At 38.0% G+C, this 18633-nt stretch overlaps 1 protein-coding gene across 2 annotated transcripts in view; it reads left to right on the top strand.

Moving 5' to 3' along the window:
• Positions 1 to 18633, top strand: part of tenm2 (teneurin transmembrane protein 2) — a 712086-nt gene that overhangs the window by 663322 nt on the left and 30131 nt on the right. For both annotated transcript variants that reach the window (XM_031898791.1, XM_012959675.3), the window contains 2 exons: positions 3371 to 3525; positions 4726 to 5600. In XM_031898791.1, the coding sequence (XP_031754651.1) occupies positions 3371 to 3525; positions 4726 to 5600 (1030 nt within the window). The remainder of the gene's footprint in view (positions 1 to 3370; positions 3526 to 4725; positions 5601 to 18633) is intronic.

Below are 18633 nucleotides of genomic sequence, written 5' to 3'. Positions count from 1 at the left end.
TAACATGTTTTTATAAAGCACCGATATATTCTGCAACCAAGTGATTTTTTTGTGGTTTTAGTTCTATTTTAACTTACTTTAGATGTGCTCATACTGTAGATGGACTATTGGTTTTCATAAAATGAAAATCTATTTTGTTTAAACACATTATCCCCTCTGTTCTTGCAGTTTTATCAATAGACTTTTGGTTCAGTTTATTTTTAAGTACAGGTATGGGATCCCTTATCCGGAAACCCGTTATCCAGAAAGTTCCGAATTACGGAAAGGCCATCTGCCATAGACTCCATTATAAGCAAATAATTTTAATTTTTTAAAATCATTTTCTTTTTCTCTGTAATAATAAAACTGTACCTTGTACTTGATCCCAACTAAGATATAATTACCCCTTATTGGAGGCAAAACAATCCTATTGGGTTTATTTAATGTTTAAATGATTTTTAGCAGACTTAAGTTATGGAGATCCAAAGTACAGAAAAGATCCCTTATCCAGAAAACCCCAAGCATTCTGGATAACAGGTCCCATACCTGTAGTAGCAGTAGTTTACTTGTACAATGTACTATGCTAGTACTGCACAGCCCTAGTTCATTGTGGACAGGCTCATATAATCATTTCATAGAGCTCGCAGTCTATATTTAAGCCAATATGAGAGTCCAGTAATGAGGCTTGCCCAAGCAGGTAAGGCTAATAACTAATTACACTTTTTGTGTTGTACAACCTATATTTAGTTTTTCAGATTTCAAATGTTGTGGTGGCAAAAAGTTTAATGGAAATTGCACATAGGATGAATTTTAGTAGCTGGGTGGCTGACAAAACCCTCAAAATCGAAACGCCATTTATTCAAATGGATATCATCTTTAATAAGCAATTTCATTACAGATGATCACTCGAAAATATGCCAGTATGCATTATGGAGTGATAATCTGCAGCAATAACAGATTGAATTAAAGCGGTCCCAATATAGACTAGACCCCTGCAGCACACCATTTAATTACCCCTAGTGCAATGTGAAATTGTACCCCTGACAACCATTTTCTGTCTGCAACTTTTCAGTTTTCTATTAATGTACAATTATTACCACCAAAAACAACACTTCTGTTTAGAAAACACACTCTCAAAAATGCCACTTTTACCAATAAAATATTTACTGACAATTGCAAAGACAATTTCTCACAAAAAAATGTAATTACATATGAACAACACCTTTGGAGTGAGGAGACACCTCCTTAATTGTATTTTTCACTTCTATAATTTCCACTTTAATGGAATACCCTATAGGCTTTAGCTCATCCACTGTGTTTTAGAGCACAGTCAGGGTTCCTGCTAATTAAATCCTTACTATAGACAAGTTTTAACCCTTATTGGGGCACACTATTCTTCTCATCAGGTTTAAAGGGGACCTGTCACACTAAGAAATAATTCCAAATTATTTTCTATTGTGCTTGTCAGGCAAAACAAAATTTACTTATGCTGTATAAGTTATATAAATCTGTTTTCCTTCAGTCTTGGAATTCACTATCACAACAAGCAGGCAGCTGCCATTTTGTGGGCACTGTTATTAAAGTAAGCTTTGTATCACCCCTTTGTGTAAGTGCCAGAATGGGGGACAGTGAGTAGGAGGGGAGGGGCGAGAGGAGTACAGTGACATCTAGGAAGTGCTTAATGGAAAATGAAAGTAATCCTGCCCCTCCTCTATGTCTGAGGCAATATTTGATTGACAGCTGAAATTTTTGAATACCTTTATAACAAGCATTGATGAGTATATAAAAAAAAAAAGAATTTGGTTTTCATGGTTCATTTGAAAAGGACATTCATTATACAGCTTTTTATGTCAGGGTGACAGGTCCCCTTTAAGACTGACTGGAAAAGGCTAAGATTGTTATTTATAATTGTTATAATTGTTATTCTGAAATTGCACTACGTTGTAATATGTATTTGTCCTGAATGATGTGCTGTACCCTCTGCCTTATTTTAAATGCTATTAAATTCCTTCAATCAGCATTAAGCCGAATAGGTTAATCTTTAAGGCTTTTACAGTTCTTTCCTTAGGGGATACATTTAGTTTGGTAATAGTGTGTTTTTAGCTGAGAAAGTATTGTTCCAGTCTATGCACTGAAGTAGTGATCTTAAAGTTCTAACATTTGCCTTCTTAAAGTTTAGGGGCAGATATATTAAATTTTTAAGTGGGAAGTCCTAAAAAATTCCCAGTGATGTAAAGTTATTAACACTTTTCTTGTGTTGTTGCTTTATGAATGCCAGATACACTTGTAACTTTGCTCTATAGGATGCTAGCCAATACCCATCTGGATTAGCCGGCTGCCAGGGTGGACCTTACAGAAACTGCAATTGTTCCCTTGTGAAGGCAGAGCTGTATCTGGCTACCGGCATCCTATTGTGTTTCTGGGTAAAAAGCAGGAAATGGAATGTAAACAACGCTATTATTTACCTTCATTACTACAACATTTTCACAGTTGTTATCAGGAAAGTTTCTAAACTTACTCTATTCTCAAAGCTCCTAAAAAATTACTTTTTGTAGGAAGCACTTGACTCCCTCTGCAGCAACACACTCATGACCTGTGTCCCTACCAGTGCTGGGCCAGGCCAGCAGCGCACCCTAGAAAACCTGTCCGGCTACCTAGCTCCATGACTTACCCCCATTGTGAGCAAGCATGCATGCACACAGTAATGACAAGGGGGGTAGAGAGATGAACGAGCATTGGGGAGTGGTGGAGAATGAGGAACCGGCAGGATGAGGAGGACTCAAGGGCCTTGACTAAGGGTAGGCATACAAGAGGTTCATGCCTATTGCCCCCCAATGTTGCACCCTAGGCATGTGCCTGCTCTGCCTACCCCTAGTTCCGGCCCTGGTCACTTCCCTTTGCATTATCGTAACTATGTTGTCCTTATCGTAACTATGTATTTGAAGCTCCTAACACTACCTAGTACCTACTACTAACAAGTATTTAATCTCACTGTCTAATGTATATTCCTTGATACACTGCATACTGTGGTGCTAAATAAATAATTACAATTTCAGATGAAGACATGGTGTGACGTTAAAAAATGTTTGAATGCAAAATAAAACTCTAGATATTTCATGTTTTTGTTCAAATTACCAAGCACAACTAAACTAAAGCAAGCAAAATTTAGAAATACAGAAATAGAAACATCCATTGCTTAAATAAATAAAAACTGAATTCATATTCTGCACCACAGGCAGAAGCTCATGGACCATCACAGGTCAGGCATCTGTTATCTAGAGGAAGTTCAAGGTCCAAGTAGTTTTGAATGAATCCAATTTTATTATTATATATTTATTATTAAGTACACTTAATAACTAACAGTAACAAATCATTTTCTTTTGTCCTCTAGGTATTGCAGTTGATAAGTATGGGCTAATTTACTTTGTTGATGCAACTATGATCCGTAAGGTCGACCAGAATGGAATCATTTCTACTCTGCTAGGTTCCAATGACCTTGCAGCAGGTAGACCATTAAGTTGCGACTCAAGTATGGATATTACTCAGGTAGATATTTTGTTTCATGTATCAGCTAAACGTATTATACGGCTCAGTTACATTTCATAGAATATTTTAATATGTGTGAATGTTTTATTTTTTTGTGCCTGCGTTTGCATAATGCAGTGGCTGATTTATGCACACATGACTGTGGGGGAACTTGCGAAACTGCTGAGAATCCTTTAGGATTCCCCAGTTTGATATTTTATATTTTAGCCCCTTGTTGTTCTACTGTTGCTGCCAAAGAAAAAAAGAGTCTATGAGAAATTATTATTTTTTAAAAAATTGTTAATGCTTTATGGCAAAAAAGAACCCAAAATAATTGGGGGGTTGTAAAGAGGCAAATGCATATTCCTACCAAGTAAATAGCTTTATTGTTGCTGCACAGGCCTAAAAATAAAATGATTGCCACAGTATATATCTTATCGGGGAAATATATTGATGTGACTGAGAGCAAAATCCGGCCCCATCATAGACCTGTGTTATCTGATAATTGGTGCAAATGGCAGATAATAGGATCCCACCTATCCAGCCTGCCAATTAATCCATGTTCAAGGAAATCGAGAACTGCTTAAACTAACGAACATAATACCTGAAATTTTGACCACAATGCAAGTTTTTCCAAACATTTTCTTGGCGCCATTCCGCTGCGCCTACAGCAGTTGCATACAATTTTCCAAACTGGACCCAACTGTGTGTGCTTTTCATCCAAAATAGGTGCAGTTGCACTACTAAATATTTTTAGTCACACTGGCATCATTTCCATTGTTCGGCATGTGCCATTATTCTTTCAGTTCGGAAGTATGCTGCACCTATTGACACGGGGTGCTGAGGGAACCCTGGAGCTACCGCCTGGACCAGAGGTGGAGGTAGCTTGAGGGTTCCCCAGCAGCAGCGCCCAATTTGAAATGAAAGGCAGGAAGGACTGAGCAGCACTGAGCTCAGCTCTACAGAAGAGCAAGGAGCACATTTTGACACAAGTACCTTTAATGAAAGTGGTTTAACATGCAACCAACTGCAGGGGAAATGTGCATATTCCCCTTGCAGATGTAAATGAGCCCTTATATTTATTATTGCATGGTCATGGAAACCAACTTAAATGCTAAAATGGGACATGATATCTACTAAAAACATAAAGTGACAGTAAAAAGCAATAATCACTTGTTTTACTAAGCAAGGCAAAATAAATATGATTGGAATATTTTACAGGTGCGCATGGAATGGCCAACAGACCTAGCTGTGAATCCAATGGATAACTCTCTCTATGTGCTGGAAAACAATGTCATATTACGTATTACAGAAAATCACCAAGTCAGCATCATAGCCGGACGTCCAATGCATTGCCAGGTACCCGGTATAGACTATTCTCTTAGCAAACTGGCTATTCATTCTGCACTTGAGTCTGCAAGTGCTATAGCTGTATCACACACTGGGATACTTTACATTGCAGAGACGAATGAAAAGAAAATTAATCGCATACGCCAAGTAACAACCAATGGTGAAATATCCCTTTTAGCCGGAGCTCCTTCTGACTGCAACTGCAAAGATGATGTCAACTGTAATTGTTATGCTGGAGATGATGGCTATGCCACGGATGCCTTTCTGAACTCACCATCATCATTAGCAGTGGCACCCGATGGCACTGTGTACATTGCTGATCTTGGGAATATACGTATTAGAGCTGTTCTACAAAACAAACCTGTGCTTACTTCATTTAACCAGTATGAAGTGGCATCCCCTGGAGAGCAGGAGTTGTATATCTTTAATGCCAATGGAATTCATCAGTATACACAAAGCCTTGTTACAGGAGAATACTTATACAATTTCACCTACAGTGCTGAGAATGATGTCACAGAAGTGATTGACAACAGTGGAAACTCCTTAAAAGTTCGGAGAGACACTAATGGCACTCCACGTCACATTTTAATGCCAGACAATCAGATTATAACTTTGACTCTTACTGCCAATGGTGGGCTAAAGTCAGTTTCAACACAAAGTCTAGAGCTGGCCTTGATGACATATGATGGAACCAATGGCCTTTTGACCACAAAAAGTGATGAGACTGGATGGACAACATTTTATGAGTAAGTACTAAGTGGTCTTATGAGATGCTGTTCATAGGGTTGGCCAAAACATTTATACAGTTGCTGTAACATTCCTCCAGTTGTTCAGAGATTTTGCTCTTGGTTCATGGTTGATAAGGAAAAGCCTCATATAATAATCATGAGAAAATAACAGCATACAGTATGGAAAGCCATTTAATATTCCTGAAAGCATATTCCTGAAAGTGAGAAATGAAAATACTGGTTCCTAAAATGTCAAAATGGCCTCTTGCCTGTCTTGAATTATGCTATCCTGCTCAAATCCTGTTCATTATTACTCTTAGTAATAATCATTATTTAATATATATATATATACTGATGGAACCAAGTGCCTTCACTTTGTTGTTGTGTTATGACTCTTTCCAGTGGGAAAAAATAACAACATTTGCCTCCAGTTGGCGCATGGTCTAGGCATTTTCTAGTGTTTTATGCTGGCAAGGTTTTGCACTCTGGCACCAGCTAGAGGCAGGATTTAACACGCAAAACGGTGTCTGGACATGGGGTGACAAAATATGGATATATACAGTATATATATAAATACTACCCATATACTGAGTTACAGTGCACAGAGGGGCAGATTTCCACACATAATCAGGCTTTGCGGTGTAAAAAACGTGATCATTTTTTTTACACATTTTTTCTTCTGCCGGAACTTACGTAAAATGCATGAAATATGACTAGTATATTTATATACTGCCCAGAGTCCAAATCCAATCCAGTCTGTTATCTCAGACTATTTAACATAGTAACATAGTAAGTTGAGTTGAAAAAAGACGTACGTCCATCACGCTCAACCATTATGCCTATATATCACCTGCCTAACTGAGGAAGGCAAATATCTTGATGAGTTCATATTATCATAAACACAAAACCTATATATTATGGAGCTACTCATTTTGCTTACTTATTATATACTCATCTTAATCTGCTGAGTAGAGCCATGAGCAGTGCCTCACAAAAGCCAACCCTTCTTCTTGGCCCACTGGAAATTCTCAATATATGTACAAAGATCTATACATTTTAGTGGAAAAGGCTCTTTTTTTATTAGTTGGGGGGGTTACCAAATCAACCCCCCTACTATGGCAATCACCTAAAGTGCTTGCACAGAAGACTGACATTATGGGCAATAGCAGAAAATGTAGGCAATTTGGAAGCCCAGTGTGCAATCACCTTAACGTGGTACTGTACTGTGTCCAAAACCTTGCAGGATTTAGCAGTATCAGTGTTACTGATTTATATAAATTGATTTTTCACCTGCATAACAGTTTTTTTTTCCTTTCTATAAATTAATTATTCATCTGCATAGCAGTTTTTTTCCATTTTCCCTTATTCTTGCCACAAGAAATGACAATTTTGTCACTAAAGCTATTTAGACACATTCTTAGCTCTTTGAGCCTTCAGTACATGACAGAATCCCAGACCATTAGTGTAAAGATTATTTTAACCTATCACTGGGGACACAAAATACACGCCTTTAGAGAATCCCTAAAGCTAAATTCAGCCATAATGTCATATTTGTAAGCAGCTATAAAAAGCACATAAAATAGCCTTTAAAGGAATAGAAATAAGGTGCCGTTCAATAGGAGCTTCAATATCTTTATTTTTACATGGCAGTAATATTTTAGCCAATTTCTCACCTCTCATTTCATTCACTAGCACCAGGGGTTACTATGACAACCTCTGTGCAGAGAATTTGTATTTTAATGCTAGCAGTCATTTAAGTATCCCAAGGAGATATATTGCAAATGCAAATAGAGGGGAAAAAATCTCCCGGAAGGCAAAAAAAAAAAAAATAGATCAACACCCAAACAATCCTAATGCTAGCTCAGCTTACGTTAAATATAAATATGGGATTTTTAAGAACACGTTTAGATACAACACAGCTTATTGTTTAATTGCTCAGACATTCTGGATTTTGGAAAAAGTCATGTAAAAACCTAGCAGCAGGCGTTCTGTTAAAATGAAGAAAGCAACAGGAGCGTATCTGCATATGTGCTGTTACTGTAGAAGGGATTATGGGTAATGACATGCAAATCAGTGCCTGCGCCATGTGACGTGTTTACCTGTTTACAGGGATACATATACTGCACACAGACTCATCAGATTCTTTTATCCTGCTCCCATTACTATTAAGTCAATGGGATACCCATTCCCAAGGCAGGTAACAACTGACGTTCCTGTACTTAATCACCATATTAAATGTTTTTTTTTTCCTGCTAGTTGATAGTTTTACATTCATTTGAAATTACAAAAGTGTGATTATTGTCACTTTCTGCGTAAGTTATTTTTGTCCTCTCCTTAGTTGTTCCGATTTACAAAATTACTTTTTTATCTTATGTGCATTATTTATTTTTAAACATATAGTAAAAGATTGTCTGTGCATACAGTTTGATTTTCTAGTCAGAAATCATATCAGTTCATTCATCCATCTGATTAAAGTACTCCCTTTAGGGCTGTGACACACGGGGAGATTAGTCGCCGCGATTTGCCAAAGTCGTCGAAGTTGCCGCTTATGCCTTCCCAACGGCGATTTACATTCTAGTCGGTGGGATGGCATTCCGAGGAGATTAGTCACCTGCGACAAGGAAGATTTGTCCCGAGGCGACTAATCTCCCCGTGTGTCACAGCCCTTAGGCTAATGTTCCACGGAGAGATTTAGTCGTCTGCAATAGATCTCTTCTAAGTTTCCACTGGCAACAAATCGAATCCCCGGTAGAAAGGCCTATGTACCGCTCCAGTTTTCCGAAGTTCGCACAACTTCAGAAAGCAAAATAGGCCTTTTTCACCAGCAATTCCCTTTGTTGCCGGTAGAAGACATAAATTGCCCGCAGTAGCAGAGATCAATCATGGGTGACTGAATCTCTCTGTGGGACATTAGCCTAAGGTGGCCATACACAAGCAGGTCCTTTAGACTGATTCAGCAGCTTTTCTGCCCATGTATAGGGCCCTCCATCATGTCTTCCTGACTGATATCTGTCCAAAAAACTTTCAGATGTCACCCAGACAGGCTTGATTTTCCTGTTGGATCGAAGACCACATTGGATCATTCATGTTGTCCTCACTTCGACTTCTTATGTCTCCTTCATTGCAATGTGATAACCCAAGGGGAGCATATGAAAGAGTCGCTCATTTTTAGACCTCACCAAACAAGCGAATCTTACCATGTATGGCCACTTTTAGTCCAAACACTGTCCTACTGCTTAAAGGCTTGTAGTTTTGATTGCACATTAATTAAAAATATATGTACTCATCAAACTGGCATTGCTTGAGGTTAAGTGGTGGTCATGATTACTGACCATTGTTTAAAGCACCAACATATTATGTGGTACTGTGCAATATAAACACATCTAGAGCTTTTGTTAGGACTAGTAGTAGATTTGGCACTGGTCTATAGCAACATTGCTACATTCTGCACCCTAGCAGGAAAATCAGTGTGAATGCCACCAGAAAGCTAGAAATGTCCAAGTAGTAAAAGAACAAGGAAGTCCCACACAAGAATATTTGCCATATTAAAGGTCACATTAAAAACAGTGCATACCCACTTACTAATATTTCCATCTAGTTTTTCCTACTTGTTGGACATCACATCCTGATAATGTGAGCACTCCTGATGCACGTGCATGTCAGGTGTCTAAAATGCTGCACCCAGTGCACATCTTCTCCTCTTTTTTTTGTTTTTGCATTTTATTAAGAAAGAGCCATTCTTCCAGGGGCATTGGTAGGACACAAAGGGACCTCAACCATACCTTCCACCATACACTAAGTGCTCTCTTTTTCTTTATGATCCATCTGTTTTTATCCCCTTTTTTGGGATCCAGCTGAAACCCAAATCCTTTCGGCTGAATACCGAACTGAAGCCTAGTTTGCATATGCAAATTAGACCAGGGGGGTTGGGCATGGTAAAAATTTTCAACCTCTGTGTTAATGTGACAAAAAGCCACAAGATTTTAAGGATTCAGTTTAGTCAGTCACATGGATTTGTCCAGATCCAAATCTTGTTGAAAAAGGACAAATCTTGTCTGAGTGCCGAACCAAATTCTGGATGCAGTGCATCCCTACTTATTTCATTCTCCCATTCTTTCTTTCAACTACCTTTCGGTTTCTCATCTTTCATAGTGGTTTTCTCCTCTCTTATTTTCTTTTTCTTTTCATCTAAAGGTGGCCATACACGCTACAATTACGATCTCTCCACAACAATTGGTAGGAAATAGTGGTACAATAATATTGGTGCATGTATGGCCACTTTTAGATGTTTTCTTCTTTTTTACTCCTCTCTGCTTCTTCCATAGTTCCATCTACTTTTCTACTGTTTTACACCTAAACGGACCCTCTACTTATTTTCACTTTCTCTTCTTTAACCCTTTCTCTGGACCACTTGCCATCTTGGGACACAAGCACTAGATGCCTATAGCTAGCGACATCAATTAAGAAGGTTTTGCAATGGTGTACATGACACCAGTGATGTTACCAGGCCTACCATGAAGCAAAAGCAATAGACCTTGGCTAAAAAAACAAACATACTTTAGTATTTAATATCAGAGATTGAGTATTACAGACATTTTAAATGCATTCCTGGCAAAATAATTAAAAACTTTAATCCACAAAACAGATTGGCAAATGGCAACAGATATGTCTTAAAAACTTTTGGTAATATACGAAAGTGTTCTTATGTAGAAACCCACTTATGACTGGCAGCCAATCCCAAAGGACTTCCAAAAGGCTTAATTTACAGCCCTTTCTCTCCTATATACTGTACATAGAGCAGTTTTCTATAGAAACCAAAAAATAACAGTAAATAGCCTACCTGGGGAAAACCTCTTTGTGAATCTTTACTCTTGAGATCCCCGGTCAGATATCAGTGTTTATGTGTGAATTGAAAATGGAAATATATTTTATATAATTTTATATATATCTTTTCCCTTGAGCCACCATTTTGTGATGGTCTTTGTGCTCACTAAAATAATGCAGCTCTAACTGTAACAGGAAGAAATGTTGGAGTAAAAGGCAGAACTTTGTCATTAATTGGCTCATGTGGCCTAGCATGTATGTGTGCCCTTGGTTTATTTGTGTGCACTGTGAATCTTATGATCCCAGGGGTCATTGGCATGGCGTGCATAAGCCAAAGATATGGCCAGTACAAATTTTGTTTATTATAGTTAAAATGAATGCTAAATATATCAAAATGAATGGCCGCTCTACCTGACTGCATCATCCAAGCAGTTTATGCTGATTGCATTTGGTCAAAGGATGGATGAAACCTTTGTCATCATCTGGTTCCATCCTCTTCTGTTGCTCAAATATGTGGCTTTATGTACTGACCTCTTGGTTCAGCCTGAACATCTGAACCAAAGAAGATTTCTGCAACTCTGTGAGTTCTGTGACCAGTAGTTTGACTTTTCCCCACATCTCTGAAATATTAGACTCAAACTGGATCCTATTCCTGTATGGATCTAGGCACAGGACAACTCTCAGTGCATATAGATTGGTCTTTACCATTGGACTTGTGGCTTATGAGCTGTGATAGCCAGACAAAGCCCTGAAATTAGCAGTAGTTATAGAAACCCAGTGCACTCTACTCTGTGCTCACTTGGTGTATAATGTTAGAAATCCCATGCCAAAGCCACAATGGTGCTACTGCTGTCCAGCAAGTGGCACAGTTATAAATCAGACCCCATTTCAGGAATCAATAAAAGGTCATTGATTTGGGTTATATTACAAAGAAAAACAATCAAAGGGAAACAAATCACTGGTTTCTGCAGAACAGGAATCTGCCAGTGGTTATCAGAAACATATATACTTGAAAGCTGCTTTTGTAGCTATATGGTTCTAAAATATCATTCTGCTGTGAGATATGTAACACTTGCACATGACAGAGGAAAATCAATGCTCCAGTCCATACATGCCAGTGTGGTATTTGTAACGAGAAAAGAAGTCGAGGTTGCTGTGACTTTTGACACCGTTTGAACATTTGCCGCATTTTGGATAATGGCTGCTGACTAAAAGCGCATCTCGCATCACTTCAATTGTCAGGCTGCATCTTGTATGTCTTTTTGTAAATAACCTTTAGAGGAAAGATGTTCAAAGGAACCATTCTTTCTGTGTTTTTTTGTGGCTTTTCTTGTTTGGGAATAATGCTCTCCACTCCGGCTGCAGCACACACTTATTTTTTTTTTTTTTATTGATCATGACCTTTTCGGCACCCATCAGTGACATAAATTCTGTGATAATTTGCAATGGGCTTTGCTCACAAAACTAGAGACCACAGGCTCCATTGCTATTTAAGGGCAAAATGCTATGTACCAAGACGTGCACAAACGTTTGTGTATTAAAGGGCCATATATAAAGTGCTTGGGCCTCTTTTTACTTGCACTAATGCCCTTGTACTGTGACTGAGGTACAAAATGTTGCATGAAGAGTATTAAGCCCTGCAATTAACCCGGTGTAAGGTACTTGGTCTGCTCACTAAATCTTTAAAAAAAAAAAAGGCATGCAAGTGAAGTGTGTGAAAGTACACATCTGTCTCCTACTTGCACCCTCACCCTTTTGTTAGACACAATGATGAGGGATGAGGGATGAGATGGGATGAGTTCTTGAACAAGCATAATATCCAAGGCTATTGTGATACAGGTATAGGACCCATTATCCAGAAACCCATTATCAGAAAAGTTTCCCATTATACAGAAAGTTTCAATTTACGGAAAGGCCATCTCCCATAGACTCCATTTTAATCAAGTAATTCACATTTTTAAAAATGATTTCCTTTTTCTCTGTAATAATAAAGCAGTACCTTGAACTTGATTCCAAAGAAGATAAAATTAATCTTTGTCAGAGCCAAAACAATTTTATTGGGTTTAATTACTGTTTAAATAATTTTATTAGCAGACTTAAGGCAGGAGATCCGAATTACAGAAAGACCCCTTATCCGGAAAACCCCAGGTCCCGAGCATTCTGGATAACAGGTCCCATACCTGTAGTAAACTCTACAGTTAGCATTGATGTTGGTACAGGTATAGGACCTGTTATCAAGAGTGCTTGGGACCCAGGCCTTTCCAGATAAGGGATCTTTCCATAATTTGGATCTCCATACCTTAAGTCTGCTAAAAAATGATTTAAACATAATTTAAACCCAATAGGATCGTTTAATGAGGGTTAATTATATCTTAGTTGGGATCAAGTACAAGGTACTGTTTTATTATTACAGAGAAAAAGGAAATCATTTTTAAAAATTAGAATTATTTTCTTATAATGGAGTCTATGGGAGAGGGCCTTTCTGTAATTCGGAACTTTCTGGATAATGGGTTTCCGGATAACAGATTCCATACCTGTATATATGGTTTATGCATGTGAGTGTATAGATAGGTCAATATAGGTTTGTGTGTGCTGGGAAGGGTTGAACTTGATGGACTCTGGTCTTTTTTCAACCCAATGTAACTATGTAACTACAGTATGTAACTATGAACAGTCACTTTGAACAGTCCCTGTGCAGGACAAATTTTGGAGCTCCTATTATCTAGCACAAAATTCTACACTGGTTAGCAGTAATAATGCTGGGGACATATTACCTTGTGGATAAAAAACATTATAGATTGCACCAATTTTTTGAATGCAGCACATTTGTGAATGAGGCCAGTATTCTGTTAGTTAACGAGGCATGGAGATTATACACACTAGTCTAGTGTTTGATTATAAAATATAAACAAAGAAAACAAAGCTGGGATAGTGTGCATGCTTATACTAAGTATTTACTGGCTAACTAGTAGAAGAGATATATGAAGTAAAGGTGGCCATACACGTGGCGATCTGACGATGTTTCGTACGACCATCGGTCGCACGAAACATCGTAAGATCCGCCACACACCATTCAGGGCTGAATCGGCAGGTAAGGAGGTAGAAACAATAGGATTTCTACCTCCTTCTGCCGATTCAGCTCTGAAGGGAGAATTTTGGTCAGGCGCCTTCTATGGCGCCCAATCAAAATTTTCAAACTGGTCCGATCGGCGAGTCGTCCGATATCAGCAGCTTCCTGCGATATCGGTCGACTCGCTGACATGCCATACACGCACCGATTATCGTACGAAACGAGGTTTCGTACGATAATATCGGTGCGTGTATGGCCACCTTAATAAGTAAATCGGTCTCCAAAAACCCCTATTCCTATGGCCTGTCTATAAGATTCATTGATAGGTACATGCTATAGCGTGAAATGATTCCACAATGTATTTAACAAATATTCCTGGGAATGTATTCGCTTTATTTCAATAGCACATTGCAGGTGTTGTGTTATGGGGTTTCATTGCTTATACTGACATCTAATGGTGGATTGTGGGTTTAACAGCCCAGCTATTAAATCTTTTCTTTTTATTCTGCATGAAACAAGTTTGCTGAATGATGCTCATTCCCTATGGTGCCGTTTAACATGACATGTATATAAATACAGCATAGGGAATTAACTATTTAGATGTAAATAACACAGACAATATATTCTCTCTTTTAACAGAAAATGCCACATTAGTGCCAGTCTCATATAAGCATACACGCATGGAAGTTAGTGAACATCCATATAAATGTTCTATACAAAGACGTGTTTACTTGCAGGGAGGTGTTTATATGGTAATAAGATTGAGCTATTTTTACTCAGCCTACTAACCAATCAGACATTTGATTTCATATGATCCATTATCTATCATTAAACCACACACCCCTCGTTATGGCAATAGGTGGGATCTTTATAGGGTCTTTGAAAGTCTGTGTTGGAGAGATAGCAGTAGCATCAATATTTCAAGACGATAAAGGCGTGCACATTCTCTGGGACCAGTTGCTATTCCGTCATTGAGTAACCTATGTCCCTAGGATTAAACAGAAAGAAAAATGCTGTAGGAGGCTGTAGATACAACTTATTCTATTGTATAAATACCTTGTTTTTTTACCCTGAACTATAGTGTTGTAGTATCACTCTTTATATGGCGATATGGGTACATCCTGTTGGTATGGACACTCAGTACCTAACCTCAAGGGATGAATTGATTAAGGTGTGCTACACAATGGACAAACCAGCTAGTTGTAGCCCCAGGTGCAAGCTGAACCCTCAGCCAGGGTAAAACAATATCCAGGATAAAATGAAAAAACAGCAGCACTCTGGAAATGTTGTAGAAAAAAGTGACTTTACTCAAGTGCACACAGCAACGTTTCAGGCTTAAACCAGCCCTTTATCAAGCCTTATATTAACCTCAAGGGATGAGCCCTGCCGAGTGTGAGGAGGAAACCGTATCGAACAAAAAGAGGCAGGGAATGGTGTTATTATTGCAAGCATTCCTAGGGGGTTTTATTCACATTGAAGTTTGTGATGTAACGTTATATTCACTTTCAAATGTTTAATTTTGTGTTAACATATTACTTTATTTTGTAACAAAGCTGTGGCCTTCCCATTGCAAAAAGCCAAAGGGGGTTATGTAATAAAAGGCACTAAGTTTGTCCAGGAGCAGTAACCCATAGTAACCAATCAGCTGGTAGAATTTACTGGTCACCTGTTTAAAAGCAAACATCTTATTGGTTGCTAAGGGTTATTGCTATTGGGCAAACTTAGTGCCTTTTATTACATATGGGGGTAAGGGTTGCAGAAGGGAAGGGAGTGAATATGATGAGGAGGTTGGAGTGTTTATAGGGGCCCCTGGCCTGACATTACACTGGGCATTACACTGGAAGTTTCTTGAGACAAATGGTTGATTCTCGTGCACTCATGCATGATATAAATTATGAACAGTTACTTGGGTTTTTCACTATTAATGTTTTCTAATCCTAGTGTGCGTGTATAACTGTGAAATAAATCTGCCGGAAGTTTTCACCCATACACGCAGGCATATTTACAGCTGCCACCTGTTGTGCAAAGGAGTTTTGTACATTGTGCTAATTCCTCCCAGTGGAAGGCATCTTGTCCTAGCTCTTTATTATTTTTATGCAAAGCCCCTTTATGAAATGCTAGTAGTAAGCGTATGGTTTAATTGCTTAAAGAGTTTTTCATTAATATTTGCTGTTTTCCCTAGTTCTGGTGCCGATAGTAATGAAACATTCTGCTTTTGCCATTTAGAAGTAAAGGAGCAATAGGAGAGCTGATAATTGGTTTCTGTTGGTTCCTGGACTAGTGAAAACATTCATGAAATCATGCAGGCTTTTAGTTAACATACTTTTTTGCTTGTTCATGTCTCAGCCAAAGCCAGTTACGTGGGCTATGTACAACTTCACTCTACTTAATCCTTATGCCCAGACATTCACATTTACCTGAGCCCCATTTGGGCACTAAAAATCAGGATTATTCTGGGTTTAATAATAAGGTAGTGGTTTATTAGTGACAACTCCTAACTTAGTAGATATGAAAACTAATCTCCAACTATTTTGTCACTACACAGGCCTACTCTGCTAAATATTCTGCCCAGGAGCACTTATTAAGCCCAGCCGTTAAAGTGCATTATGTACTTTGTTACAAATATCATTTGCCTGTATTAATAATAATTGGCTAATAATTGGTTGCATTAAACATGACAACACTTATTCACTCCGTTAAAGGAAAACTGTCAAGGGAAAACATGGGGTTTTTTTTGGTTTTTTTTTAGCACATCAGTTAATAGAGCTTCTCCAGCAGAATCCTGCATTCAAATCCATTTTTCAAAAACACAAAGAGATTTTTTTATATTTAATTTTGAAATCTCACATGGGACTAGCCATATTCTTCATTTCCCAGGGTGCCACAGCCATGTGACCTGTGCTCTGATAAACTTTAGTCACACTTTACTGCTGAGCTGCAAGTTGGAGTGATATCACTCCCTGCCTGCCCCCCTAAGACATAGAGAAGGGGCAGGCAATATATGATTGGCAGCTGAGTTAAAAACAATTATAACCATATATAGGTATGGATGTCTAAATGAAAAAAAAATGGATTTTGGACTTATTTATTATAAAGATTTTTATGTCTAGGTGATGCGGTTAAAATACGGTGATCCAAAGTACATACAAAGTAAAAACACATAAAAAATGGCGCCATTATTTTATGTGGTGAAGCCTGGTATGTGTGGCGAATTTTAATAATAAATATGCCCCATAGTCTCATGTTCATAATTTTAGATATGTGGTTGCTAAATACAGCATCAGAAATTTTTTTACAGCAACAGGTTTTGGCTTCAAACAAAAATTGTATAGAAAATAAAATGTGCAAGTCACTTGAATTCAGAAAATTGCTATACAGTATTGTTTACTAGCCTATTGTGTTGTCAGGAAGAATCTATGGTTTTGTTATTTCTTGAGCTATTCAGGGCAGGGAAACTGAAGTTACTCCGTGTTACTTCATGTTTGGCTCTTGTGAGGTAGACAATTTAGGCTATAAAACTATGTTTAGCACAAGCCCTATTCATTGACCTAATTTTAAATAAGTGAGTATATTGCCCCCTTAAGCATAGTCTGGGATAACAATGATATAAGAATCAGATAACCAGTTGATATTTGCTATTAAATAACCTTATGCTTAGTTTGAATCTAGACCCCCCCCCCCCCCCCCCCCTTACAGAAGAACTTCAACAAACAGGTTTTTCCAGGTTTGTACTGAAATGTCAGGGAATGAGTGATATATCTAATAGTCGTAGGCATTAAACTAATTGGTACCAAGGTTGTAAAAAGATATCAAATCTTGCTTTTGCGTTAGCTCCTTAATCTTCTATCAATCTGCGAAAAAAATCCGCCAGATCTGACTATCGCTTTAAAGGCATTACATTTTTACCACTGATATTTCCCATTTATAATTCATAAATATCTGTCTGTCACACGCTCTCTCTTTCAAACATTTTGCTGCCCAATTATTTTACATTTGCATTGGTAAAAAAAAGCAAAAAAAAAAAATCCCTTAAGCATATCCGAAGAAATTTGCTGATTTTTATATTGCCGAACTTTTCTTTGGTCTTTAATATGGGATTCCTATACTAAAGGAAGTTTACTATAAGAGGCTCATGAAATCCTGTATAATTCAACTACGTTTTTGAAATGTATTCTTGAATTCCATACCGCCAACCCTAACAAAAACAGCAAGTGGTGCTTTATGGGGAATTAAAAAAATGCTACTAACTCTTCATTTACATCTTTTGTACAATTTACATTTTTTTTAAAAAAGACATCCAATGCTAGCCAGTGTTTATGGTATTCCACTGAATAGTCTATAAGCAAACCTATTAGATGTTTCTTGTGCCCAGTGTTTCTCGTGTTTTTAGGTACTGACTCTACAGGCATTGAGCTACAGAGCTAATAGGCTAAACTCCATGCAGGCTTAATTCAATGGAGTTATCCTACTGCAGTTAGGCTATGAGTGGAGATAAATAAGGTAAAATAAGGTAAAACTAAGTAAGCTTTATCAGAAAGGTCTATGTAAATACAGCCATAAACACTTACAGTAATGCTGCTGATAGAGTCCTCTATCAAAAGAAACAAGATTTCTTGTCTCCTTTTTTGTAAACATGTTCTTAGGGTATCGATATTCCTCTCTCAGAAAAATCCTTCATTGCTGGGGCCAGAGTCTGCACAGTTCTCTCCTCTATCCCTTCTCCTGCTCCCCCCCCCCCGCCCACAGGAATTAAAAATGAACTCCCCCCCCCCCTTAGAATGTGTGATCTGAGCTAGCAATGGCTAGAGTTGTAACAGGAAGTTAGGAGACCAAGCTAAAATGACAGTTGCAATCTTAAACAAACAGAGAAAGCTTCTAGGGCTGTTTACTCAGGTATGGTAAAGCTTCCTTTGTGTTCTTGGTGGCACTAATGTGGCTAATCTATTGGCAGTAAAATGCCAAAATGACTTTCCTTCTCCTTTAAGGAGCTAGGGATATAATTTGTATGCATTCATGTTTAAATATTCCCATAAAAAAATTGAAATTGAAATTCCAAAACCTTGAAATGGAAGAATATGCTAAAATCCACATTGGAACATGGTGCTTTTTGTCAGTTGATTAAAGGAAACAATAATACAACAGAATGATAATAGAATT

The sequence above is a fragment of the Xenopus tropicalis genome, chromosome 3, assembly GCF_000004195.4.
Source record: "Xenopus tropicalis strain Nigerian chromosome 3, UCB_Xtro_10.0, whole genome shotgun sequence".
Lineage (NCBI taxonomy): Eukaryota > Metazoa > Chordata > Amphibia > Anura > Pipidae > Xenopus > Xenopus tropicalis.
Note: the sequence above shows the minus strand (reverse complement) of the source record. Positions and strands in the feature narration are given on the sequence as shown.